The sequence below is a fragment of the Danio rerio genome, chromosome 14, assembly GCF_052040795.2.
Source record: "Danio rerio strain M-AB ecotype USA chromosome 14, GRCz13ab, whole genome shotgun sequence".
NCBI classification, from domain to species: Eukaryota; Metazoa; Chordata; class Actinopteri; order Cypriniformes; family Danionidae; genus Danio; species Danio rerio.
The window spans coordinates 32,146,748-32,166,645 of record NC_141034.1 but is presented as its reverse complement, the minus strand read 5'-3'; the positions used below and the strand labels follow the sequence as shown (position 1 = coordinate 32,166,645).

The 19,898-nt window shown below is 38.9% G+C and overlaps 1 protein-coding gene across 4 annotated transcripts in view; it reads left to right on the top strand.

Moving 5' to 3' along the window:
* Nucleotides 1–19,898, top strand: part of tsc22d3 (TSC22 domain family, member 3) — a 66,041-nt gene that overhangs the window by 35,146 nt on the left and 10,997 nt on the right. The window contains 3 exon segments of one of the 4 annotated variants that reach the window (NM_200569.3): nucleotides 15,550–15,845; nucleotides 16,014–16,065; nucleotides 17,445–18,775. The exons of 1 other annotated variant lie outside the window; for it this stretch is intronic. In NM_200569.3, coding sequence (NP_956863.1) covers nucleotides 15,724–15,845; nucleotides 16,014–16,065; nucleotides 17,445–17,702 — 432 coding nt within the window. In that variant the 5' untranslated portion in view covers nucleotides 15,550–15,723 and the 3' untranslated portion in view covers nucleotides 17,703–18,775. 4 annotated transcript variants of the gene reach the window in all.

Genomic DNA, 19,898 nt, shown 5'->3' with positions numbered 1-19,898 from the left:
CTAAAAGAGGCTAAAGACTCGTTACCCCACGATTCATTTAAACCACTCTGAGTTGACTCATTTATAGATGAATTAATAGTTTTAAACAAGGTGCACTTTCAGATTTAAGCCTTAGCTAGATACTGTATTTCACTTCATTTATTACTGTGTTAAACACTGCATGAAAGGTTATTTTTAAAAACCTATAATAGGGGCTCTATAAATATGTTTTTTTTACCGTCTAATTTTGTTTGTGCCTTAAAAGGCTGCCATTCACAAAGAAGGAAAGTTGTCTTAAAGATGAAGTAGAAGTATTGAGCATATTATTTCATTTTGATTAATGATTACAAAAACATTTTTATGATATGTAGAGTGCAACAATAAATCATTCATAACAACACCAGGAACAGGCATCAAGAAAGAAAATGGGATCAAGTCAGGTTTTGTGTTTGCTCTGCGGACTGGATAGTTTCTGCTGGATGGTTTAGTTTAGAAACACATGTTAATACCATACCTTTACAAAAAGAACTTCTGCATATCTCTGGGTGTGGCGGTTGACTCGGTTCACTGTTATGTAAAACCGTGTCTGTGTGACTACATATCTGAAAATAACAAAAGAAAGTGGTTTTTTAAATATGAATAGGGGCCATACTGAGATATCTGTTTCTATAAACCTTCAAATGTATAGTTACGAATAACAGAACTTCTTTCACTACTTCTTGTCTTAGCTGCTTTGTCTTTTACTGTACCTGCATTTACATAAATCATTATCTGATTATTATATTTTCAAATGAAAAATGTCGAATAAAATGAATAAAATGTACTGTAGCGCTGAGAGAGAAGGTGAAGTAAAAGTTTGAGTGCAAATACACTGAACGCGTTCACACCCTTTGTATTTGCATTAGATTGAAACAGGCTTTCTACTAACTGGCTTGTTTTTACAGTGACTAAGAGTTGCAAACAATATCTCCGATGCATATCTCTAACAATATCGAAAGGCATATTCTTGATGGCATCAAGTTGTTCAATCTCAGTTTGCAGAGTAGGGTAAAACTGTTGCATACTGACATGCTATTTCAACACACACTGTTGGCACACACAGTTCCTCTCATTATGGAACGAAAAACACTTGCATCACTTTTGCACAAAGTATTACTGTGGGAAAATCTGTGTGTATTCACTGCAATTCAGTTTAGTAAAGCACAGTCTCCGCAACTTAAAAGCAATTTAGTTACATCAATGCAACAGCAGATTGCAGTGTTTTGCTGGATGCAAGATCAAAAATTACTCAAAGTAAACTACGTAGTTTGTTCTTTGATTTTGTATAATTATACAATGTACAGTTGAAATCAGAATTTTTAAACCCCCGTTTATTTTTCCCCAATCTTTGTTAAACATAGAGATTTTTTTCAACACTTTTTTAAACAATATAATTTAAATAACTAATTTCTAATAACTGATTTATTTTACCTTTTCCTTGATGCCAATTTACTAGATATTTTAAAGATGTTAAGTTGAAGGAGGAGAACCCTCAGGAGGGAGGCCTGAGTAGATGGCAACAGAGAGGGATATTTTCGGGGCCAGCTGATTTAACTAAAGGAAAGAGGAGAGAGGCAGGACTGGAGTTACGGACTTACCCGCGTCGGGTTACCAGAAGAATACCCTTCTCAGAGCCCCTGGAGAGTCTTCTGGAGCTGTGTGAAACTTCAGCCTCTGCCCTATGCCCACAATGCCCGCCAGTGTCAGCTCCAGTTCCAGAGCAAGCTCCTTCTCCAGATGACACCGTTCTCACGTCTCAAACCACCAGACGAGGGCGGCGCAGGAGGAGGAAGGCTCCAGCCCCAGAGCGCCCGCCAGTGTCAGCTCCAGCCACAGAGCGCCCGCCAGTGTCAGCTCCAGCCACAGAGCGCCCGCCAGTGTCGGCTCCAGCCACAGAGCGCCCGCCAGTGTCGGCTCCAGCCCCAGAGCGCCCGCCAGTGTCGGCTCCAGCCCCAGAGCGCCCGCCAGTGTCGGCTCCAGCCCCAGAGCGCCCGCCAGTGTCGGCTCCAGCCCCAGAGCGCCCGCCAGTGTCGGCTCCAGCCCCAGAGCGCCCGCCAGTGTCGGCTCCAGCCCCAGAGCGCCCGCCAGTGTCGGCTCCAGCCCCAGAGCGCCCGCCAGTGTCGGCTCCAGCCCCAGAGCGCCCGCCAGTGTCGGCTCCAGCCCCAGAGCGCCCGCCAGTGTCGGCTCCAGCCCCAGAGCGCCCGCCAGTGTCGGCTCCAGCCCCAGAGCGCCCGCCAGTGTCGGCTCCAGCCCCAGAGCGCCCGCCAGTGTCGGCTCCAGCCCCAGAGCGCCCGCCAGTGTCGGCTCCAGCCCCAGAGCGCCCGCCAGTGTCGGCTCCAGCCCCAGAGCGCCCGCCAGTGTCGGCTCCAGCCCCAGAGCGCAGTCCAATGCCAGTTCCAGTCTGGCTTCTGGCCTTACCGGCGCCACCCAAGCTCCTCGCCCTGCCGGCGCCACCCAGGCTCCTCGCCCTGCCGGCGCCACCCAGGCTCCTCGCCCTGCCGGCGCCACCCAGGCTCCTCGCCCTGTCGGCTCCAGCCCCAGAGCGCAGTTCAATGCCGGTTCCAGTCCGGCTCCTGGCTTTACCGGCGCCACTCAAGCTCCTCGCCCTGCCGGCGCCACCCAGGTTCCTCGCCCTGCCGGCACCACCCAGACGTCTTGCCCTGCCGGCCCCAACCCGGCTCCTCGCCCTGCCGGTCCCAGCCCGGCTCCTGGCATTACCAACGCCATCCAGACGTCTTGCCCTGCCGGCACCTCCCAGACGTCTTGCCTTGCCGGTCCCAGTCCGGCTCCATGCCCTGCCGGCTCCAGTCCAGCTGCCTCCAGTCCCGCCGGCTCCAGTCCAGCTGCCTCCTGTCCCGCCGGCTCCAGTCCAGCTGCCTCCTGTCCCGCCGGCTCCAGTCCAGCTGCCTCCAGTCCCGCCGGCTCCAGTCCAGCTGCCTCCAGTCCCGCCGGCTCCTGCCCAGCTGCTTCCAGTCCCGCCGGCTCCTGCCCAGCTGCTTCCAGTCCCGCCGGCTCCTGCCCAGCTGCTTCCAGTCCCGCCGGCTCCTGCCCAGCTGCCTCCAGTCCCGCCGGTTCCTGCCCAGCTGCCTCCAGTCCCGCCGGCTCCTGCCCAGCTGCCTCCAGTTCCGCCTGCTCCAGTCCAGTTGCCTCTCCAGCCGGCTCTCCTAAAACCCCCTGCCTTGTGCCTCCTGCGGGATCATCCATGGGTCATCCCTCCCGACCCTCCCTGGTGGTCCTTCCCACTACTTGGGACAGATTCACCGGCCGCACCCTGGCTTCCTGCTGGGGTGCCTGACCCACTGCCTGACCATGATCTGGCCCTCCCATCCCTCCCTTTGTTCCTGCTCCGCTCCGCCCCCCCTCTTGGAACCAGTCTGGGAGCGTCTGGAAGCCGCTCTTTAGAGGGGGGGTAATGTCACATCCGTCTGTGACCACCTGAGGGCGCTGTAGCGCTCTAGGACTTGTAGGCGCTACAGTGCCCCAGGGAAAAAACTACATTCTCATACATCCCACGCGCATACACCGGAACACTTACACTGACCCGTCATCTCATCTGTTTTGTGTTACCGTTGATTATCTGGACTATATATTCTACCATTCCACCTATGTTTGTCATCGCGTCGTTGTCTACCTTGTCTTCCTTTTTCAAGTTTCCAGTAAGTCTTAGATTTCCAAGTTTGTATTTCTGATCCTGTTCTCGTATGTTTGCATTAGTCTAGTTCGTGTGTCATTTGTCTAGCCTGTTTTCTAATTAGGTTTAGTTGTTTGAGTTTGTTTTTCCTGAGCCTCGTCTCTGATTTAGTTTCTGGTTTTGTTGTTTATTTGTTACTTTGTATTATCACCTTGTTGGCTGCACTGTAAATAAATAATCTGCACTTGGATCCGCACCTTTCTGTTTTTTGTTTATTGTTTTTGATCACGCTAAATCGTGACAACCCCCTTCTAAGCACCATCCCTCCCATCTCCCACCCCTCCCTCTTTCCTGAGGCCTCCAATAAGTATGCAAAGATGAATCAAGACACATATTAAGAAATAATAAACCAATTATATAATAATATTTATATAATAATAATAACAAAAATAATAATAATGACAATAATGATAATAATAAATAAACAAATAAACAAACAAACAAACAAACATACAAATGAATAAATAAATAAATAAATAAATAAAATTATATAATACATATAAGAAGATAATTTAAAGTGAATGCTAAAAGTCTCTCTTTCTCCTTTTTGAAATTCTAGTCAGCACGTTCTGAAATGTTAAGGTTCCCAATGACAGTAAAGGAATTCAGTGATCCTTTGAAACAATGTCTCAGTTTCTCAAGATAGATGCAATGTAGAACCCCTCTAATCCAGTGTTCTGATGATGGAGTGGACACATGTTTTCTCATTCCTCATTCTGATGCTCGGTTTGAACTGCATCAGATCGTCTTGACCATGTCTACATGCCTAACTGCATTGAGTTGCTGCATATGTGATTGGTTAATTAAAAATTTGCGTTAACTAGCAGTTGGACGGCGACGCAGTGGTGCAGTAGGTTGTGCTGTTGCCTCACAGCAAGAAGGTCACTGGGTAGCTGGTTCGAACATCGGCTCGTCTCGGCTCAGTTGGTGCTTCTGTGTGGAGTTAGCATGTTCTCCCTGCGTTTTCGTGGATTTTCTCCGGGTGCTCCGGTTTCCCTTACAGTCCAAAGATATGTGGTACAGGTGAATTGAGCAAGCTAAATTGTCCGTAGTGCATGTATGAATGCTTGTGTGAATGTTTCCCAAAGATGGGTTGCGGCTGAAAGGGCATTCGCTGCGTAAAAACATGCTGGATGAGTTGGCGGTTCATTCCGCTGTGGCGACCCCAGATTAATAAAGGGACTAAGCCGACAAGAAAATGAATGAATGAATAGCAGTTGAAAAGTGTATCTAATTAAGTGGCCGGTGACTGTATATATAAACTGATTGTTTCAGTTTCATGGTGAATGTGTAAAAACCTTTATATAAAAATTATTTTTACACTCAATGATATTCTAGTGTGTCTAAAAAAGCCTTTTTCTACAGTTGCACAGTTCCTAATTACACTTTTTTATTTTGATGCTTAAAATCCCCTTTTCATTTTTGACCGATACATTTTCTCACTTTTGAATTACATGAAATCATATGTCAAATAAAAGACACATTCATCTAATAAACTTCAGTGCTTTGGTAATAGTTACTTATTTGGACTTAAGCTTATCAAAAATACAGCACCCATATATTCTGTTTGGAACTGCTGATTTGGCACTGACTTTTATGACCTGGCTGCAGACAGTTACATAAGCGTGGCATGCAAGGCCCAATTTCTCAGGAAAGATATTCTTCATTGTAAAGCCTGCAGGAGGCCGTGGCTCAGCAAGAAGCATCGATTAGTACGACCTGAGAGCAGCCGTGCAAGAGTAACACACTCTGACGCCTCTCTGAAGAAAAACAATGCATTATTAATTAGGAGTGCGTGCAGCAGTACAGCCACATCTGGAGTGATTTCTTTTCATGTCTGCACAGCGGGGGCTTCTTGAACACATGGATCACTAGTACATAGCGTACAGAGCTTAAGACAGATCCATTCACTGTCTGACCTCATTACATTGTGCGAAATTCAGATTATTGCATTTGTAGATGGGCGCTACTCATTTTTCCACATCTGATACAGTATATGAATGAATGAATGGATATGGTGGTGTTATTCGTTATAACCTTGGGACTAATGTTCTGGAGTTATGATGATTATATTAAATGATGATGATAATAATAATGACACTTTATGTCATCGGAACATTCCCTCCTTTTGTTGCTTGAGTATCTATGACAGACTAATTGGAGCGATTTGGTATAATTGGACAATGTGTGCAGGACAGACATTTTTGTTGGAGGGAAGATTCTCCTATTGGACTCTGTATGAAAACATGCCTAACAGCCCTTTCTGTTTCAGGTTTCGGTGATTTGAGCTCAAAGCTTGATGTGCAGCTGTAGAGAAGATATACTTTTTTAATTTTACGTCAGTGTCAGTGTTAAACTGTTTTCTCTACAGGGAAATTTTTCATTATAAAACAGAAATGTTCAAAGTAGGGCGTGCGGGCCAAAATTGGCCTATTGTAACCTTTGGTTTGGTCCACCATCCCATCTGAGAAGAGAGTGATGGAGAGGGTTGAAGTGAATGCCTTTAAAAGAGATTGTCATTTCTAATTTGACTGGATCTTTTGTTTGTTTGTTTTATTGCTAAGCTACAAAAAAGCAAACTGAAATGAATTATTTCACTTAAATCTTGCAAATGAATCTATTTTTTTTAAATGTACAGTAAATAATGTCCCTCGATGGATAGAAGACTTTGTAGAAGACATTAGTGAGCAAATCATGGCAAAAACTAGAGTAACTCCATTTTGTTGTTAATTAAATCGTTTTTGTTTTTACTGTAATAAATTCCTAATAAGAGCGACGCGGTGGCGCAGTAGGTAGTGCTGTCGCTTCACAGCAAGGTCACTGGTTCTAGTCTCGGCTGGGTCAGTTGGCATTTCTGTGTAGAGTTTGCATGTTCTCCTCACATTTGTGTGGGTTTCCTCCGGGTGCTCCGGTTTCCCCCACATGTTCAAAGACATACAGTACAGATGAATTAGGTAAGCTAAAATTGTCGTAGTGTATGTGTGTGAATGAGAGTCTATGAGTGTTCCGCAGTGATGGGTTGCAGTTGAAAGAGCATCGGCTGCGTAAAACATTTGCTGCATAAGTTGGCAGTTCATTCCGCTGTGGCGACCCCAGATTAATAAAGGGACCAAGCCGAAAAGAAAATGAATGAATGAAAAGTTCCCAATAAAATGCAATGTATGCTGTATTATAGGGATGCTCTGATCGATCGGCTGAAGATCAGTATCAGTCGATAATCACATTTTATGACTCACCGAACTGGTCGATCTCTCATGAACCAAACGCAGGTGTCTGTTTACCAGTTTACAACCCAGGGTATACATCCACAGCACTAGAACACGTGAGTAACACGTGAATTTTTTTAACCAGATTTTTTCATGTGCTTTATCTATGGAGTGTCTGGAGTCTCCCTACAGTATTAGTTAATATAAAGCAATGTTTTCTAGTTAAATATTTTTAGCTAAATACTTATAAACTTTATACAATAATTGAGGAAATCATCCATAGCGTATATACTGTATTTACGCCTGGCGCACTAGACTCAATCATGTTTGGTTTTTGGCACTTCATAAGAAAGAGTTTGGGCACCCCTGATTATAAGAGACCTTTTCCGCAATGAAAATTTGTTCTAAATGAGACTACAGTTGACAATGAGCATTACTTTTCATTAATATTATTTTTAATAAACCCAGTTTATTGCTCTTTACAACTCTGGAATGTCTACATTAAAACAGATACACTTTGACACTTTGACCATCTGTCCTCATTGAGACACCAATGTTTGCCCTGCAATATAGAGATTGTTGAGGTCCCTTTGTTCCTCCAAACGGATAGCTTTAAAAATTCGATGTTTGAAATAAAAATGACATGTTTATTCATGTGCACTGAAATATAGATATACCAGTAACTGCAACGTGCTCTCATGTTATGTTGGTACAATATATATTTAATACATCTTCAGAGATGCATGAAAAAAGATGAGCAAAACATGAAATTAAATCACACATTGAATGATAATCAAATTCAATCTAGATTTAATTATTGCCCGGAGAACAGATAATAAAAACTTTATCTTTATTATCTGATTTCCCTGTATCATCTCAGTAGGCTTTTGTTGCATCAGTAAGAATATTTAAGTGCTTTCAGAGTGACTTTAGGAAAATGGAAACAAAACAGAAATGCTTTCAAATGCAAATTAATGTAAACATATGTATTGAACAAAATATGTTTTAATATAATATATTTTTATATAATATAAACAAATATATTTTGAAATTAAAATTTAAAAGTCAATTAACAGCAGATTTAAATTTTGGGAGAATAATCCTATCAATGTGTAATTTCCACATATCATACACACACACGAGGTTTACATGTGTACGTCAGATTGAAAGTTCTTACATAACATGAAAATGAAGCCATGGAGCAGACACGTTATTTCCATAACATTTTGCATGTGCAGTAATGAGTCTAAGCATTTAAAAGAGTCAAATTGTTTTTGAAATTTAAGGTAGATACATTACAAAATATTTTATTATATCACAAAAATATTAAGCAGCACAAGTGTTATCATTATATATTGGGCACCAGTTCAGCATATTAGAATGATTTCTGAAGGATCTATGATGCTAGAATTCAGTTCAATTGTTAAAAATTTTTCATTTAAAATGTAATATGTTAGTGTGTTTAATGCCTTTTGATATAATAAATGTAATGGTAAGCATTAGAGATTTCTTTCTTCATTCTTCTGAACAGTGTATATACTTATATTATGAATATTTAAATAATTTAGTGTAAGTGCAGACGTGCTGTTGCTTGGAAATCTAAAAATAAATAAATAAACACAAGCTTATACAGCCCCAGATTGTCCTCAGTCACGTAAAAGCAGATAAGTTGATCTGCTGAGATGACACAAAACTCAAGCGGGTATAAATATCCACCATTAATAAGAACTTTGGACATCCACAACAGCTTCAAGTGGCAAACTCAACGCATTACATTACAAAGAACATGGGTTTACTGTCATGACAAAAAAAAAAAAAAAAACTAGGTCTTCAGTGCAGAAATGTTAAACTGGGTAATCACAGAGCTGCTGATGTAACCCAAAAGTACTCAAAGTCCTAGAGTCTTGTCTAGACAGATAACAAAGCAACAAAGGGGGTCGGATGTGTGATACACCTGGGCCGTAAAAGTACAAATACCTGCTAATGCTTGGTGTATAGTTAGAGGAGCTTTCATAACTGTTCAAATGCAGCCTTATGTAGGCAGCAAGATAATAATGCCATTGACGACCTGACCAGTCATAATTGCTAAGTCAGGCACTGCACGAAAATGTTCATGCTTATTTTGCGCCTCGCTTCATCGCATGTCAATGGGACGTGCAACTTTGATGCCTGCGCAGGAACAAAACAAAACAAAACAAAACAAAACAAAACAAAACAAAACAAAACAAAACAAAAAAATAATTAAACTATAAATGATTAAATAAAATATATATTTGCTGTTATTATTATTATTATTTAATAATAATAATAATAATAATAAATAATAAATTATTATAATTAGAATACACTTTTATTCATTCGTTAAATTGAGCATAAATCATAATAAGTGAAGTTTTGTAAACTAATTTTGTGAGAAGCATGGCATATGATTAATCGCGGCTGGTCTCATATCTGTAATTATCAGCCATAACACAATCAGATTGATCCAAGCCTTCAATAAATAGACTGATTTCACCCTACTGCCTTATTTTTGTTTCGGAAGAATCCCCATTCCACCCCATCTTTGCAAGGGGACGCTCTCGAGGCCTACGAGATCTCGGACTGCCTTACATGCTAACTGTCCAGGCGGGAGCCCTGGACTCAATCATCTCCAAGCTAAGGGTTTACTCCTCAGACAGCATGCCAAAACTGCTAATACTGTCAAGCAATATCTAAGTGTCAACTCTTGAAAAACACTTACTACTAAGTTTTACTATGTTTTCTTTCACATTAATGCATTGTGCCTGCACACACAAAAATAGATCACATTTAGAAATGCATTAATATAGAAAGCTATTCAAAACTAAAAAAAAAATATTTCTGAGCAAATAAATGCAGCCTGGATGAGCATCAGAGATTTATTTAAAAAAATGTAAAATACAACAGAATTCTTTCTCACGATCATTCATTTTATAGTCACTAAAAGCATTCAGTGTTGCTTGCAAAAGTCCTACAAATGTATCTTTCTGGCCTAAATTCCTGTCTCACTGGCTGTTAAGGGCAGGGCCTGGCACTTAAGCTATTAGCTCTCAAGTAGGTCAAGTCAAGGGTTTTTGCCAAAGGACAATAGGGGAACCATACTAACAAGTGAAAAACATGCATAGAATACATATTTGCACACAAAATGTTCCAGGGAAAAGTTTTTCTTGGAACATGAAAATAAATTATCTTATATGGCAACAAAGAAGCTTTATTTGCCTTACAGGCTGACCTGAATTGTGTCGGTACGAATTATTCATGCCTTCTTAAGTCAGCTCAATTAGACAAGTTAATGTATCCAGCAAGTTAAAGCATTGAAGGTTTAATCTCCTTTTACATAACACACTGCATGCCCATCTCTTGTACCGACATGTTTTATGGGTAAACAAACACCCAGCCATATGCTTCACGCACAACCTAACAATTTTTTTGCAGTCACGCATGAGTTCCTTTAGACAGTCAGGCTATGAACACAAAACAAGTCTGACTATTGAGAAATGAGCACGCTACATACATAGAGTTGAAACATGTCTTTTCTGTTCCAACAAAAGGGAACTTAAACTTAGAAAAGCGTGCACTATAGACAGCCATGGAAAACTCTAAAGGGAAATTTTGTAGAGTCATCTGAGATAAAATTCCAGAGTGCAACAGCAGTATTTTTTGTCACTTTGTTAACTTAACCAATAATTAGATCTGTTTTTTTTTATTTTAAAAATAATAAATAAGAATAAAAAAACAAAAAAGAGAAAGAGAAAATCTTATTTGTTGTATTTCAGTTAGGATAAAAGCAGTTTTTAATAATAATAATAAAAACACATTTTAAGGTCAATATTATTAGCTCCCTTAAGCAATATTTTCCCCAACTGTCAAAAGAACAAATCATTGTTATACAATGATTTGCCTAATTACCTTAATTTTTCTAGTTAACCTGCACTGTAAATCTGTTATTTTACTTTTTTTATTTATTTATTTATTTATTTATTTTTTGACACACTGAAAAAAAATTGGTCTGCAAAATTGTAGCAAGCAATTTATTTAATAAATTTAAACTAAGAAAATTTTTTTTGTAATGTTTAACTTAATTTTTTTAAATTCTGCCCAAATAAATTGTTTACAACCACTGAACTTTGTAAATCCTAGGAATCATCTTTGAATAATTTTTTACAGTGCAACTGGGGTGTTAACGGCCGTTAAATTACATACATTTTCTGTAAAATAACCAACGTTAAGTTACAGAAATTTAATAGAAATTTAAATTTAAGGAAATTTCTGTCATTTAAAGTCTGTTGTTTTACATGCATTTTTTTGTAATTTAATTGTAATTTAAAAGCTTAAAATAATGACCATCAAATTACAATCAAATATTTTTTACAGTGTAGTTAAGCCTTTATAGTTGCACTTGAAGCCTAATTCTAGTATCAAGTTAAATATTTTGTGCTGTCATTATGACAAAGATAAAATAAATCAGTTAGATATTAGTTACGGTTAGTATTATAACTATTATGTTTAGAAATGTGTTAAAAAAAGTCTTTCTGTTAAACAGAAATTGAGGACAAAAAAATACAGGGGGCTAATAAATTAGAAGGGCTAATAATTTTGACTTCAATATATAAACATAATGTATAAAATAGCATAATTTATTGCAGTTAATGCACCTTTACAGCTCCAGACTTCTCGTCTCATCCAGTATCGTGTCTTTATCATGACACAGCTGATAGGTCACATGATGCAGGACAATAACAACGCATAATAGAGGCTATAAACTGCAGTCTTATTCCCCTAAAATTCTAAATAATGGGGAAAAATACCCTCAGTTTTGGAGATGCAGTAAGCATTCTGTATATTAAATTATCTAAATGCTAATGCGTTCAAGAAAGAAAGAAAGAAAGAAAGAAAGAAAGAAAGAAAGAAAGAAAGAAAGAAAGAAAAAAAGAAAGAAAGAAAGAAAGAAAGAAATAATTATTTGCCAAATCAAATGAATCACATATTCATAAAGCTGCCTATTTAATGCCATTCATAGTCTACTTTGCCTATGCACTTAACCAAATTTAAATACTCATTTTGAGCAATTTTTCTACCAAATTTAATAAACAATTAATTTCATGAATTAATCACCATGTGCAATTAATTAGATTAAAAATTATATCAACGATATCAAAAATGCATGTTGCAATGAGAGTCACTAATAATAATGTCCCACGTGCAAACCAGAGATTCGTCTTATAGCTTCCTCACAGAGAACAGAGGAGGGGAAAAAGAACAATATTGCTGTTTGTCCACCTCCCTCCCATCCAGCTGAGAGAATGGGACATTTTCACAGCATCCAGTCGTTAAGTCGCATCTCTGGCTGTGTCTACTCTCTCATAGACTGACCGTTCATATACTGCCGCCGCCATGAGTTTGTCACCTCTCTACTCACCTATTCTGTTTAAGCGGAGAGACAGGCGGTAAGTCTATGACATATGAAGTCGTGTGAGTGCATCATTATGACTGACAGCTGATGGATTAATTGCGGAGGTGTGCACATAAGCTAGTCTCGTCTAACCGCTCGAACTGGTGAATTGTTCAGGTCTGGCTTTACAAGGTGCAAAAAATCGTTACATTACAGTCAGTGAAGTGCGTGACCGGCTTCATCGTCTGCTGTGGATCATGATGGAAAGTAATTACAGATGGGTTCTGTGGCTCTTGCATAACTTGTTTTCTTATTTCGGAGCATACAAAGCCAAGTGTTTACATTGTAGATTTTGTTATTTACACGTTTTAATCTTCAGAACTGGGGAAGCCGTCTTCCCGAATAAGCTAGATTTAATTTTTTGACCTAATAAGCAGCAGATATTTGAAGAATCCAAACTTGACGGACTGAAAATATGCCATTCCATACATTCCTTCATAGTAATTATTGGCGTGTCTTTGTGCATGCACATGCTATAAGTTAAGGTGTGCCTTGAGAACGCAATTTTGTTTGTGTGTATGTGTGTGTGTGTGTATTTTAGTAAATTTTATTGCATAAGGGGTTCAAGTAGAATTGTACCAGGCAGTGTTACTATACCAAATATAATCTGTACACCGAGAGAGTTTCCAACCTTGTTTTTAAGCTGTGTAATGGTAGTGTAAAGGCTTTGTTTATCGGAGTAAGTCTGGGACATCTCCACCCTGGCCATGGTGACAGACGGAGACATAGTGTACCATGGCACATCTGTGTTTACTGTGATGTGCAGTGTTTTTTTAGGAGTGGAGGCTGAATGAAGCATCTGTTTGTTCATCCCTCTGCATCACAACAATAGGGATGATCCCATTTATAATATACCAAACAAGTTTGAAGGATGCAAATTTTTGGGCAATCCCAGTTTCACTGGAATGTAATATATGCAGCTTTTTTTTTGTTAGAGAGTCTAGCTGTCCTGGTTCTGTCACTTCAAGAGCAGTCACTATAACATGAACACCACCTTATGTAACAGTAAGATTTTGTTGACACTTCATTACCAATATTCATAACGCTTCAAATTAAGGGGCACTTCATAGAGTTCCCCCTTTCGTTTGAGGTATGATTATCATTTCAAAAAGTACAAACTGTACAAGCACTTGCCAATTATCCTGACTATTACTCACCAGGAGGTCACAATCCGTCAGAGGAGAAGACCGCAACTCTTTCTGGAGCACTCCAATGAAATCTGATCTGGCAGCACTGCTAATTCTGCATGAAATGGAAAGTGACAGCAATATGGTCACTAATTTGGCCTTTTCTGTGAAATCTCATTAGGTGGATCAATTTTGAGCCATCACCTTTTAAAAAGGCTCCACTGGGATCTAGACGCAATCTTGCTCCAGGCAGAACATTTGGATGACAGGCTGTAATATGACACACAATTTAACTGTATATAACGCATATATAAACATGCTACAACTAGGCATGGGACGATAACCATTTTTAAGGTATACCATGGTTTGGAAAAGTCAAGGTTTTACAACCACTAACATTTTTTATAATACCACTCTTAAGGTATATGTGTAAGATTTTTTTTTTTTTTTTTTTAGATTTTTCCTTGTTTTAGTTTTTTAGGACAATAGTATCTCCAGCAGTAAAGATATCCAAAGATGCCATTTTAAATCGTAAAGTAATCAGTGATTTTGAAACTAAAGAAGACAGCAGAAGTCAATGATTCATTTGAATTGTTTAACCTGACATGTTTACTGCTCCAAAATACTTTAAATGTTTCTCAAAATAAACTATATTGTGTTCAAAGGGGGGAAAAAGTTAGTTTTTTACCCAAACAATTAAAAAATATATATATATTAGAGCAGTGATTACAATACCGTCAAACCGTGATATTTTTAATCCAAGGTTATCATAACATAAGAATCCTAGTTACAACAATAAATGTATTTTACACTATTTCAGAAAATGCCTCCTCTTTGAAAATGCCAGTTGCAGTATTAATAACAGATAGCCAAAACATTTAGCTATTTTTTTATTAACATAATGGTTATAATAATTCTGTCTGCATTTAATTTGTTCGTAAGATTTTTTTTGTTTGTTTGTTTGTTTTGCATTCCACATAACAAAACTTATATGGCATCAAGGTTTCTTGATAATAAGAAATAGCCTGAAAAAATACAAAAGTGATACAAAATAATGAAAAGATAAAATAAAATAAAATGTAAAAAAAAAAAAAAAACATGTAACAATTTGAGGCTCTTTTGTTTTGTTTTGTTTTTCCTTTATGTCTTCATAACTGTTGCAATAACTAAATATATTGTTTAAAAATATTATCATAAGACTCTAAAATGAGTGACTAATAACAATTTTAAAACAAAATTACTGCAGGTAAGCATTTTGTTATGAGCTTATTTGCTGTAAAGCTAAAAAGTAACAGATGGACAGCGGAGCAAGTGTGTTTACATTCTGAGTGAGCAAAATGTGCAAACAGCAGCTTGCTGACTAATTTCCAAGTTTTCAAGTCTCAGTGACTTTGATCCCAGCCCACAAACAGCATGTGTTTATGTCTGTTATACACAAGTGGGCCACTAGAGGCACTAAAGGCTGCAGTTAGATATTGACAAAAAAGTGCAGTGAGAAAGCTGCTTAGACTTTTTATCTATGCAACTATAATTGCGTCTGATTTGTCAGCTGCAAAATTATAATGATAAATACAATTAAAATGAATTTACAAAGACCCCGAGGCATTCATTAAACGTAAAATATATCATTTTACTCTAATAGACAGCTGAATTGCTTATGTGACAAATTACTGGGGTTAACAAGAACACGTTGTTCCTTAGAGGTTTTGACCTTACCAGAATAAACAAAACATCCGTGTGTTTAGCAGTTGCACAGTTATCTGTTTCATGTCATAACTCGGCAAAACGTATCAGTTATCAAAATACAAATGTTGCAACTTGCAAAGGCCGCGTGCTAATGGCGTGCCTTGTTTTTGTTGATGTGTGTTGGGGGTTTGTCCTGCGGCTCGCTGCTGCTGCATGCTGTGTGTTCTTTAGGCGAGTTCAGTGAGAGGGCAAAGCGAAAATCTATGCCACAAACCTCATTTGAATAATGTATTCATGCGTCACGCGACGTCACCGCGCCGAGTATAAAAGCCCCGCTGCGGCAGAAATAGCATCACTTGCCGACAGCGTTTCTCTGAAACCGCTCCTAGTTCACTCATAGCGCCCGGCTTCTCTGTGCTCGTCGCAACAGAGCAACGAAACATAACAACCAAGGATCTTAAAGTCGTGTCCATACCAGTCGCAAACGTGGCGAGAAGTATCATCCAGACGGGTCTTGTACTCAATATGAGCACGGAGATGTTCAAAAATCCAATGGAGCTCGCAGTCTACCAGCTGCACAATTTCTCCATCTCCTTCTTTTCGTCCTTCCTCGGAGGGGATGTAGTATCGGTTAAACTAGACAACAGGTAGGACGATTATACAGGATTATTGGATGTTTTTGATAGGAATTGTTTTTCGCACTAGTTTTGCGGCATTCGCTGCGGTTCAACACAGTTGTCACGCACTGAGAGCTTGTTTACTACTGCGGTGTCTGAACTCCCCTAATGATACTTTTGTTTCTTTGTCTTTTGCAGTGCCTCTGGCGCGAGCGTTGTGGCAATCGACAACAAGATCGAACAAGCAATGGTAAGATGGATACATTTTCTTTTTAATTCCACCATCTGATATGTTCTAGAAAGATGTCGGGTTTGTAGAAATGCAGTGGAAAGTATCTGGTTTCTGTGTAGGTTGTAACCAGAGCTGTGGCACGCTCTAGAGCTGCTGCATTTACCTTTATGGCATATGCTTTGTTGGCCCACCTGCAGTAAAAGTCAAAGGTCAACATGCATGCACCATTAAAGTCTTTGTTCAAATCCATTTAATCTCCCTAGTTAACATTTGAAAAAAAAATTGCATTAGTTCACTTATTAGTACCTGTTCATAAATGTATTACTAAAATTACAAAAGAAAGCTCATCCATAATTGCACATCATGTTCTATATAAATCTTATTTGCAATTTATTTAAACATTTAATCCATAGCCCCTGTTAAAAAATTAACATAGTTTTGTCTGATATCAATTTTTTTTTTGTTATCAAATATCCATTCTATTCCAGGTAACACCTTTAACAATTTATCCTTCTTTAAAATGGCCAATGTTTATGCTAGTGTTGTTTACCATTGCTATTTAATTGTAAATGTGATTTTAAATCCTTAACTGAAATAATATTTGGTATCTTAAACTGTCCTTTATTAATGTATTATTACTGTGTCATAAGCTGTATAATTCATGCTTGCTATAAAACATTTATATTAAACCAAAGCCACATTTGCAGAACTAGCATAACTAGATTCCAAAATGCTAGAAAATGTAATTGAAAAAAAAAATACATTTTAATTTTAGATTATGACAGCTGTAGTTCTTCTTAACTACATTGTAAAACCCAAAACGTTAAGGTAACTCAAACCTTTTGAGGAAACCAATTGGAACATTTAGGTTCAAAAACTAATCCTGGGTACTCTAAACTTAATTTATTTGAGTAAATGAAGCAATTTGAGCACTGTAAAACCCAATGAATGAAGAGAACTCAAACCAACTAAGTACTGTAAAGCCCAATAAGGTAAGGCAACAGTGTATAGGACTGCTCTGCCATGCTGTATTTATAACATGCTCACAATAGATTCAAACATCATAATAGTAATAAGTACCTTCATAAACTTTAAAAATAATGGTGCATTTGTTTTTAGATTGGTTTTGTTACTTACTATAATAAAATAGATGTACTCAATGTACAGTTATAATTCATAAATCAACCCTGACAGCCAAATGAGAAACAGTAATAAATAGCATTCAAGTTATTTCAGTAGGCTAAGAGGGGATATGTGGTTTTAATTGAAGTTCTCAGCCTCATACTGAATTCATGCATTATTTCCACATGTGGAGATCACCTGCATTGTACTTAATTCAGGCTGAGTTTGTTGTGTTGTGATCTTGCAAACTCAACTCCTCTTTCTTCTTCTTGTAGGATCTTGTAAAGAATCACCTAATGTATGCAGTCAGGGAGGAAGTGGAGATCTTGAAGGAGCAGATCAAGGAGCTGGCAGAGAAGAACAACCAGCTGGAGCGCGAAAACAGCCTGCTGAAGAACCTGGCGAGCCCAGAGCAGCTGGAGAAATTTCAGTCCCGTCTGCCATCAGATTCCAGCCTTCCGCTGGACCCTCAGGAGCTGGGGTCCCCTGAAAATGGAGACCACCAATACAGCAGCACGGGCTCTGCTGTATAAGTGGCTCTGCCATGGGGCAGGCAGAGCCACAGCTCTCAACCTGAAACAGACCTCCAGATATGCAACTTCAAGATGAAGCTGGCTGTACAGATGAAACCTGACCTGAAATGAAAGCATTACGACCAGTACCAGTGGCCTAGTTCTGTAAAATCCGACAATCTCTTGGGACTAACATGGAAAAGAGAGAGTGATGTAGACGTCCGAGGTTACTGTACAATGGGACTGACGTGCCCCTTCCATTAGAAGGCGGCCCAGCCTTGCTTTCCCTTGGTCCCTCTTACGAAGAGACGGAGAGGGGTTTGCCTGATGGAGCTGGCCCAGAGCGAATCTTCGGCCTTTCCAAGTCAAGCCAAGGAAGCGAAACGTCCCCCCCAGTCTCACAAGAGCACAAGCTAGACGGGACTCACGTTCATGCCCTCCACATCATTTATCCCTAGTGCTGTGGACAATCTTAGCTCCTGTAGATGAGGACGTTTGAGACGGACCTGTAACAGAGCACTTGTCCACAGCGGCGACTCCTGCCATATGATTTGTATAGCATCGCTTGTATCTCTGCAGAAGGGGCTGGCTGCTTATGGGGATTATTGCTTGTTTGTGTGTGTTTTTTTTTTAAACGGAACAAAATCGACTTGTTTATATGGGCTGTGTGTAAAAAGAATGATGATTTTTGTCTTTATTTGGGAATGAAAATCTGTATACATTTGCATAGTTCTGTAAATTAGCAATCGATGTAAAGCGAAAATGGACTGAGGTGAGGGATTGGTGGAAAATGTTGCTGCGAATGTTCTGCTGACCTTCTTTGCCAACCAACAAACAGGCATGTTGGTGTCTGAAGACGGCCACATGTTTTTTTTTGACTGAACTTTGTATTTTCTAACTACCAAAGACTCGCCTAATACTCACAAGCCAACAGGACCATGTGTAACTTTTCACAGGGAGACTTTTTTTTGACCGCAGTCTTTTTTTTTTTTTTTAAACATGGGTATTGTTGCTTCGTTGTGTCCATGGTATTTTTTTCTAACGATTTATGGATGCAAAAATGCACATTGCAATAAACCTGATGTTTACACTAAGTACTATTCTCAACTCTTCTTTTTTCCATCAGTGACAAAGTATTAGATTGAGATGTTAGTTATTTACTAAATACTACCTGGAAGTACTTTATTTACACTTGGTACTAAAGAGAGTATTGAAGCCAATAGTTAAAGGATTCAAGCTTTCTTCAAAATGTCGTTTGAGTTTAACATATGAAAGACAATAAACCAAGTTTGAAATAAGCAAAGTGTAAGTAAATAATTTAGTTGTGTAAATGAGTAAAGCCTTTTTGTGGGTGAACTTTCCCTATAAGTATAACTATAAGATATGTTTTTGTCAATTTGATTAATCTCTTTTGACCACTTTCAGGGTGAGAATTATGAATGGGCTTTTTTTAAAACTCACACTTTAAATGTTTGTGCAAGGAGACAATGATAAGGGAGCAGAAGCTTGTTTCTTCTCTAATAGCCACAAAACTATACCAAACCCTGTATTTGGGTTACAAATAAAGACTGGCGAGACATACTTTTTCATCTCCTCACTAAAACGAACTTATGATTTCTATTAGCAAAGTTTAAATCCTGGCTGTCTAGTGGACTTCCACAATGTGACATAATGATTAGGAATTAGGTCAGTATTGGGTCAGTAGGCAAAGGAGATGTTATCTTTAGTGGCTGTTTGGATACGCTTAACCACATGAGCATCTACAACAGCACTGTTTTTCACTACCTTATTAAGTGTTGAACAAGATACAGTGTACACTTTTTAGACATTCTTTATTCCTGCAAGTGTCAACAAAATTGCATCATAATACAATAACAGGCTTCGGAATCATTAAGATGACAAGTATTTACTTAAACTAGAAACTTGTCTTTAAAAATACTTCTTAGATTGCATTGTCAAAACAACTATAAACAATGCATTATGCACCCTAAGATGTTCTGCCTGTAATCAAGCTTGACATCACCTTTTCACAAACTGCCTTTGTTGTCTACAAAGTGGCAAAATTAGCAAAAAAATTCTTTTGGAAAACTTTGACTACCGTTTGCAGAGCTTTGCATTTTCAGGCCCACAAACTGCTAAACAGTCAAAATACATAAAACGTTTTAATTTTTTTGTTAAAATGGAGTCATGTACAGTACATGGACCCCTAGTATCCAC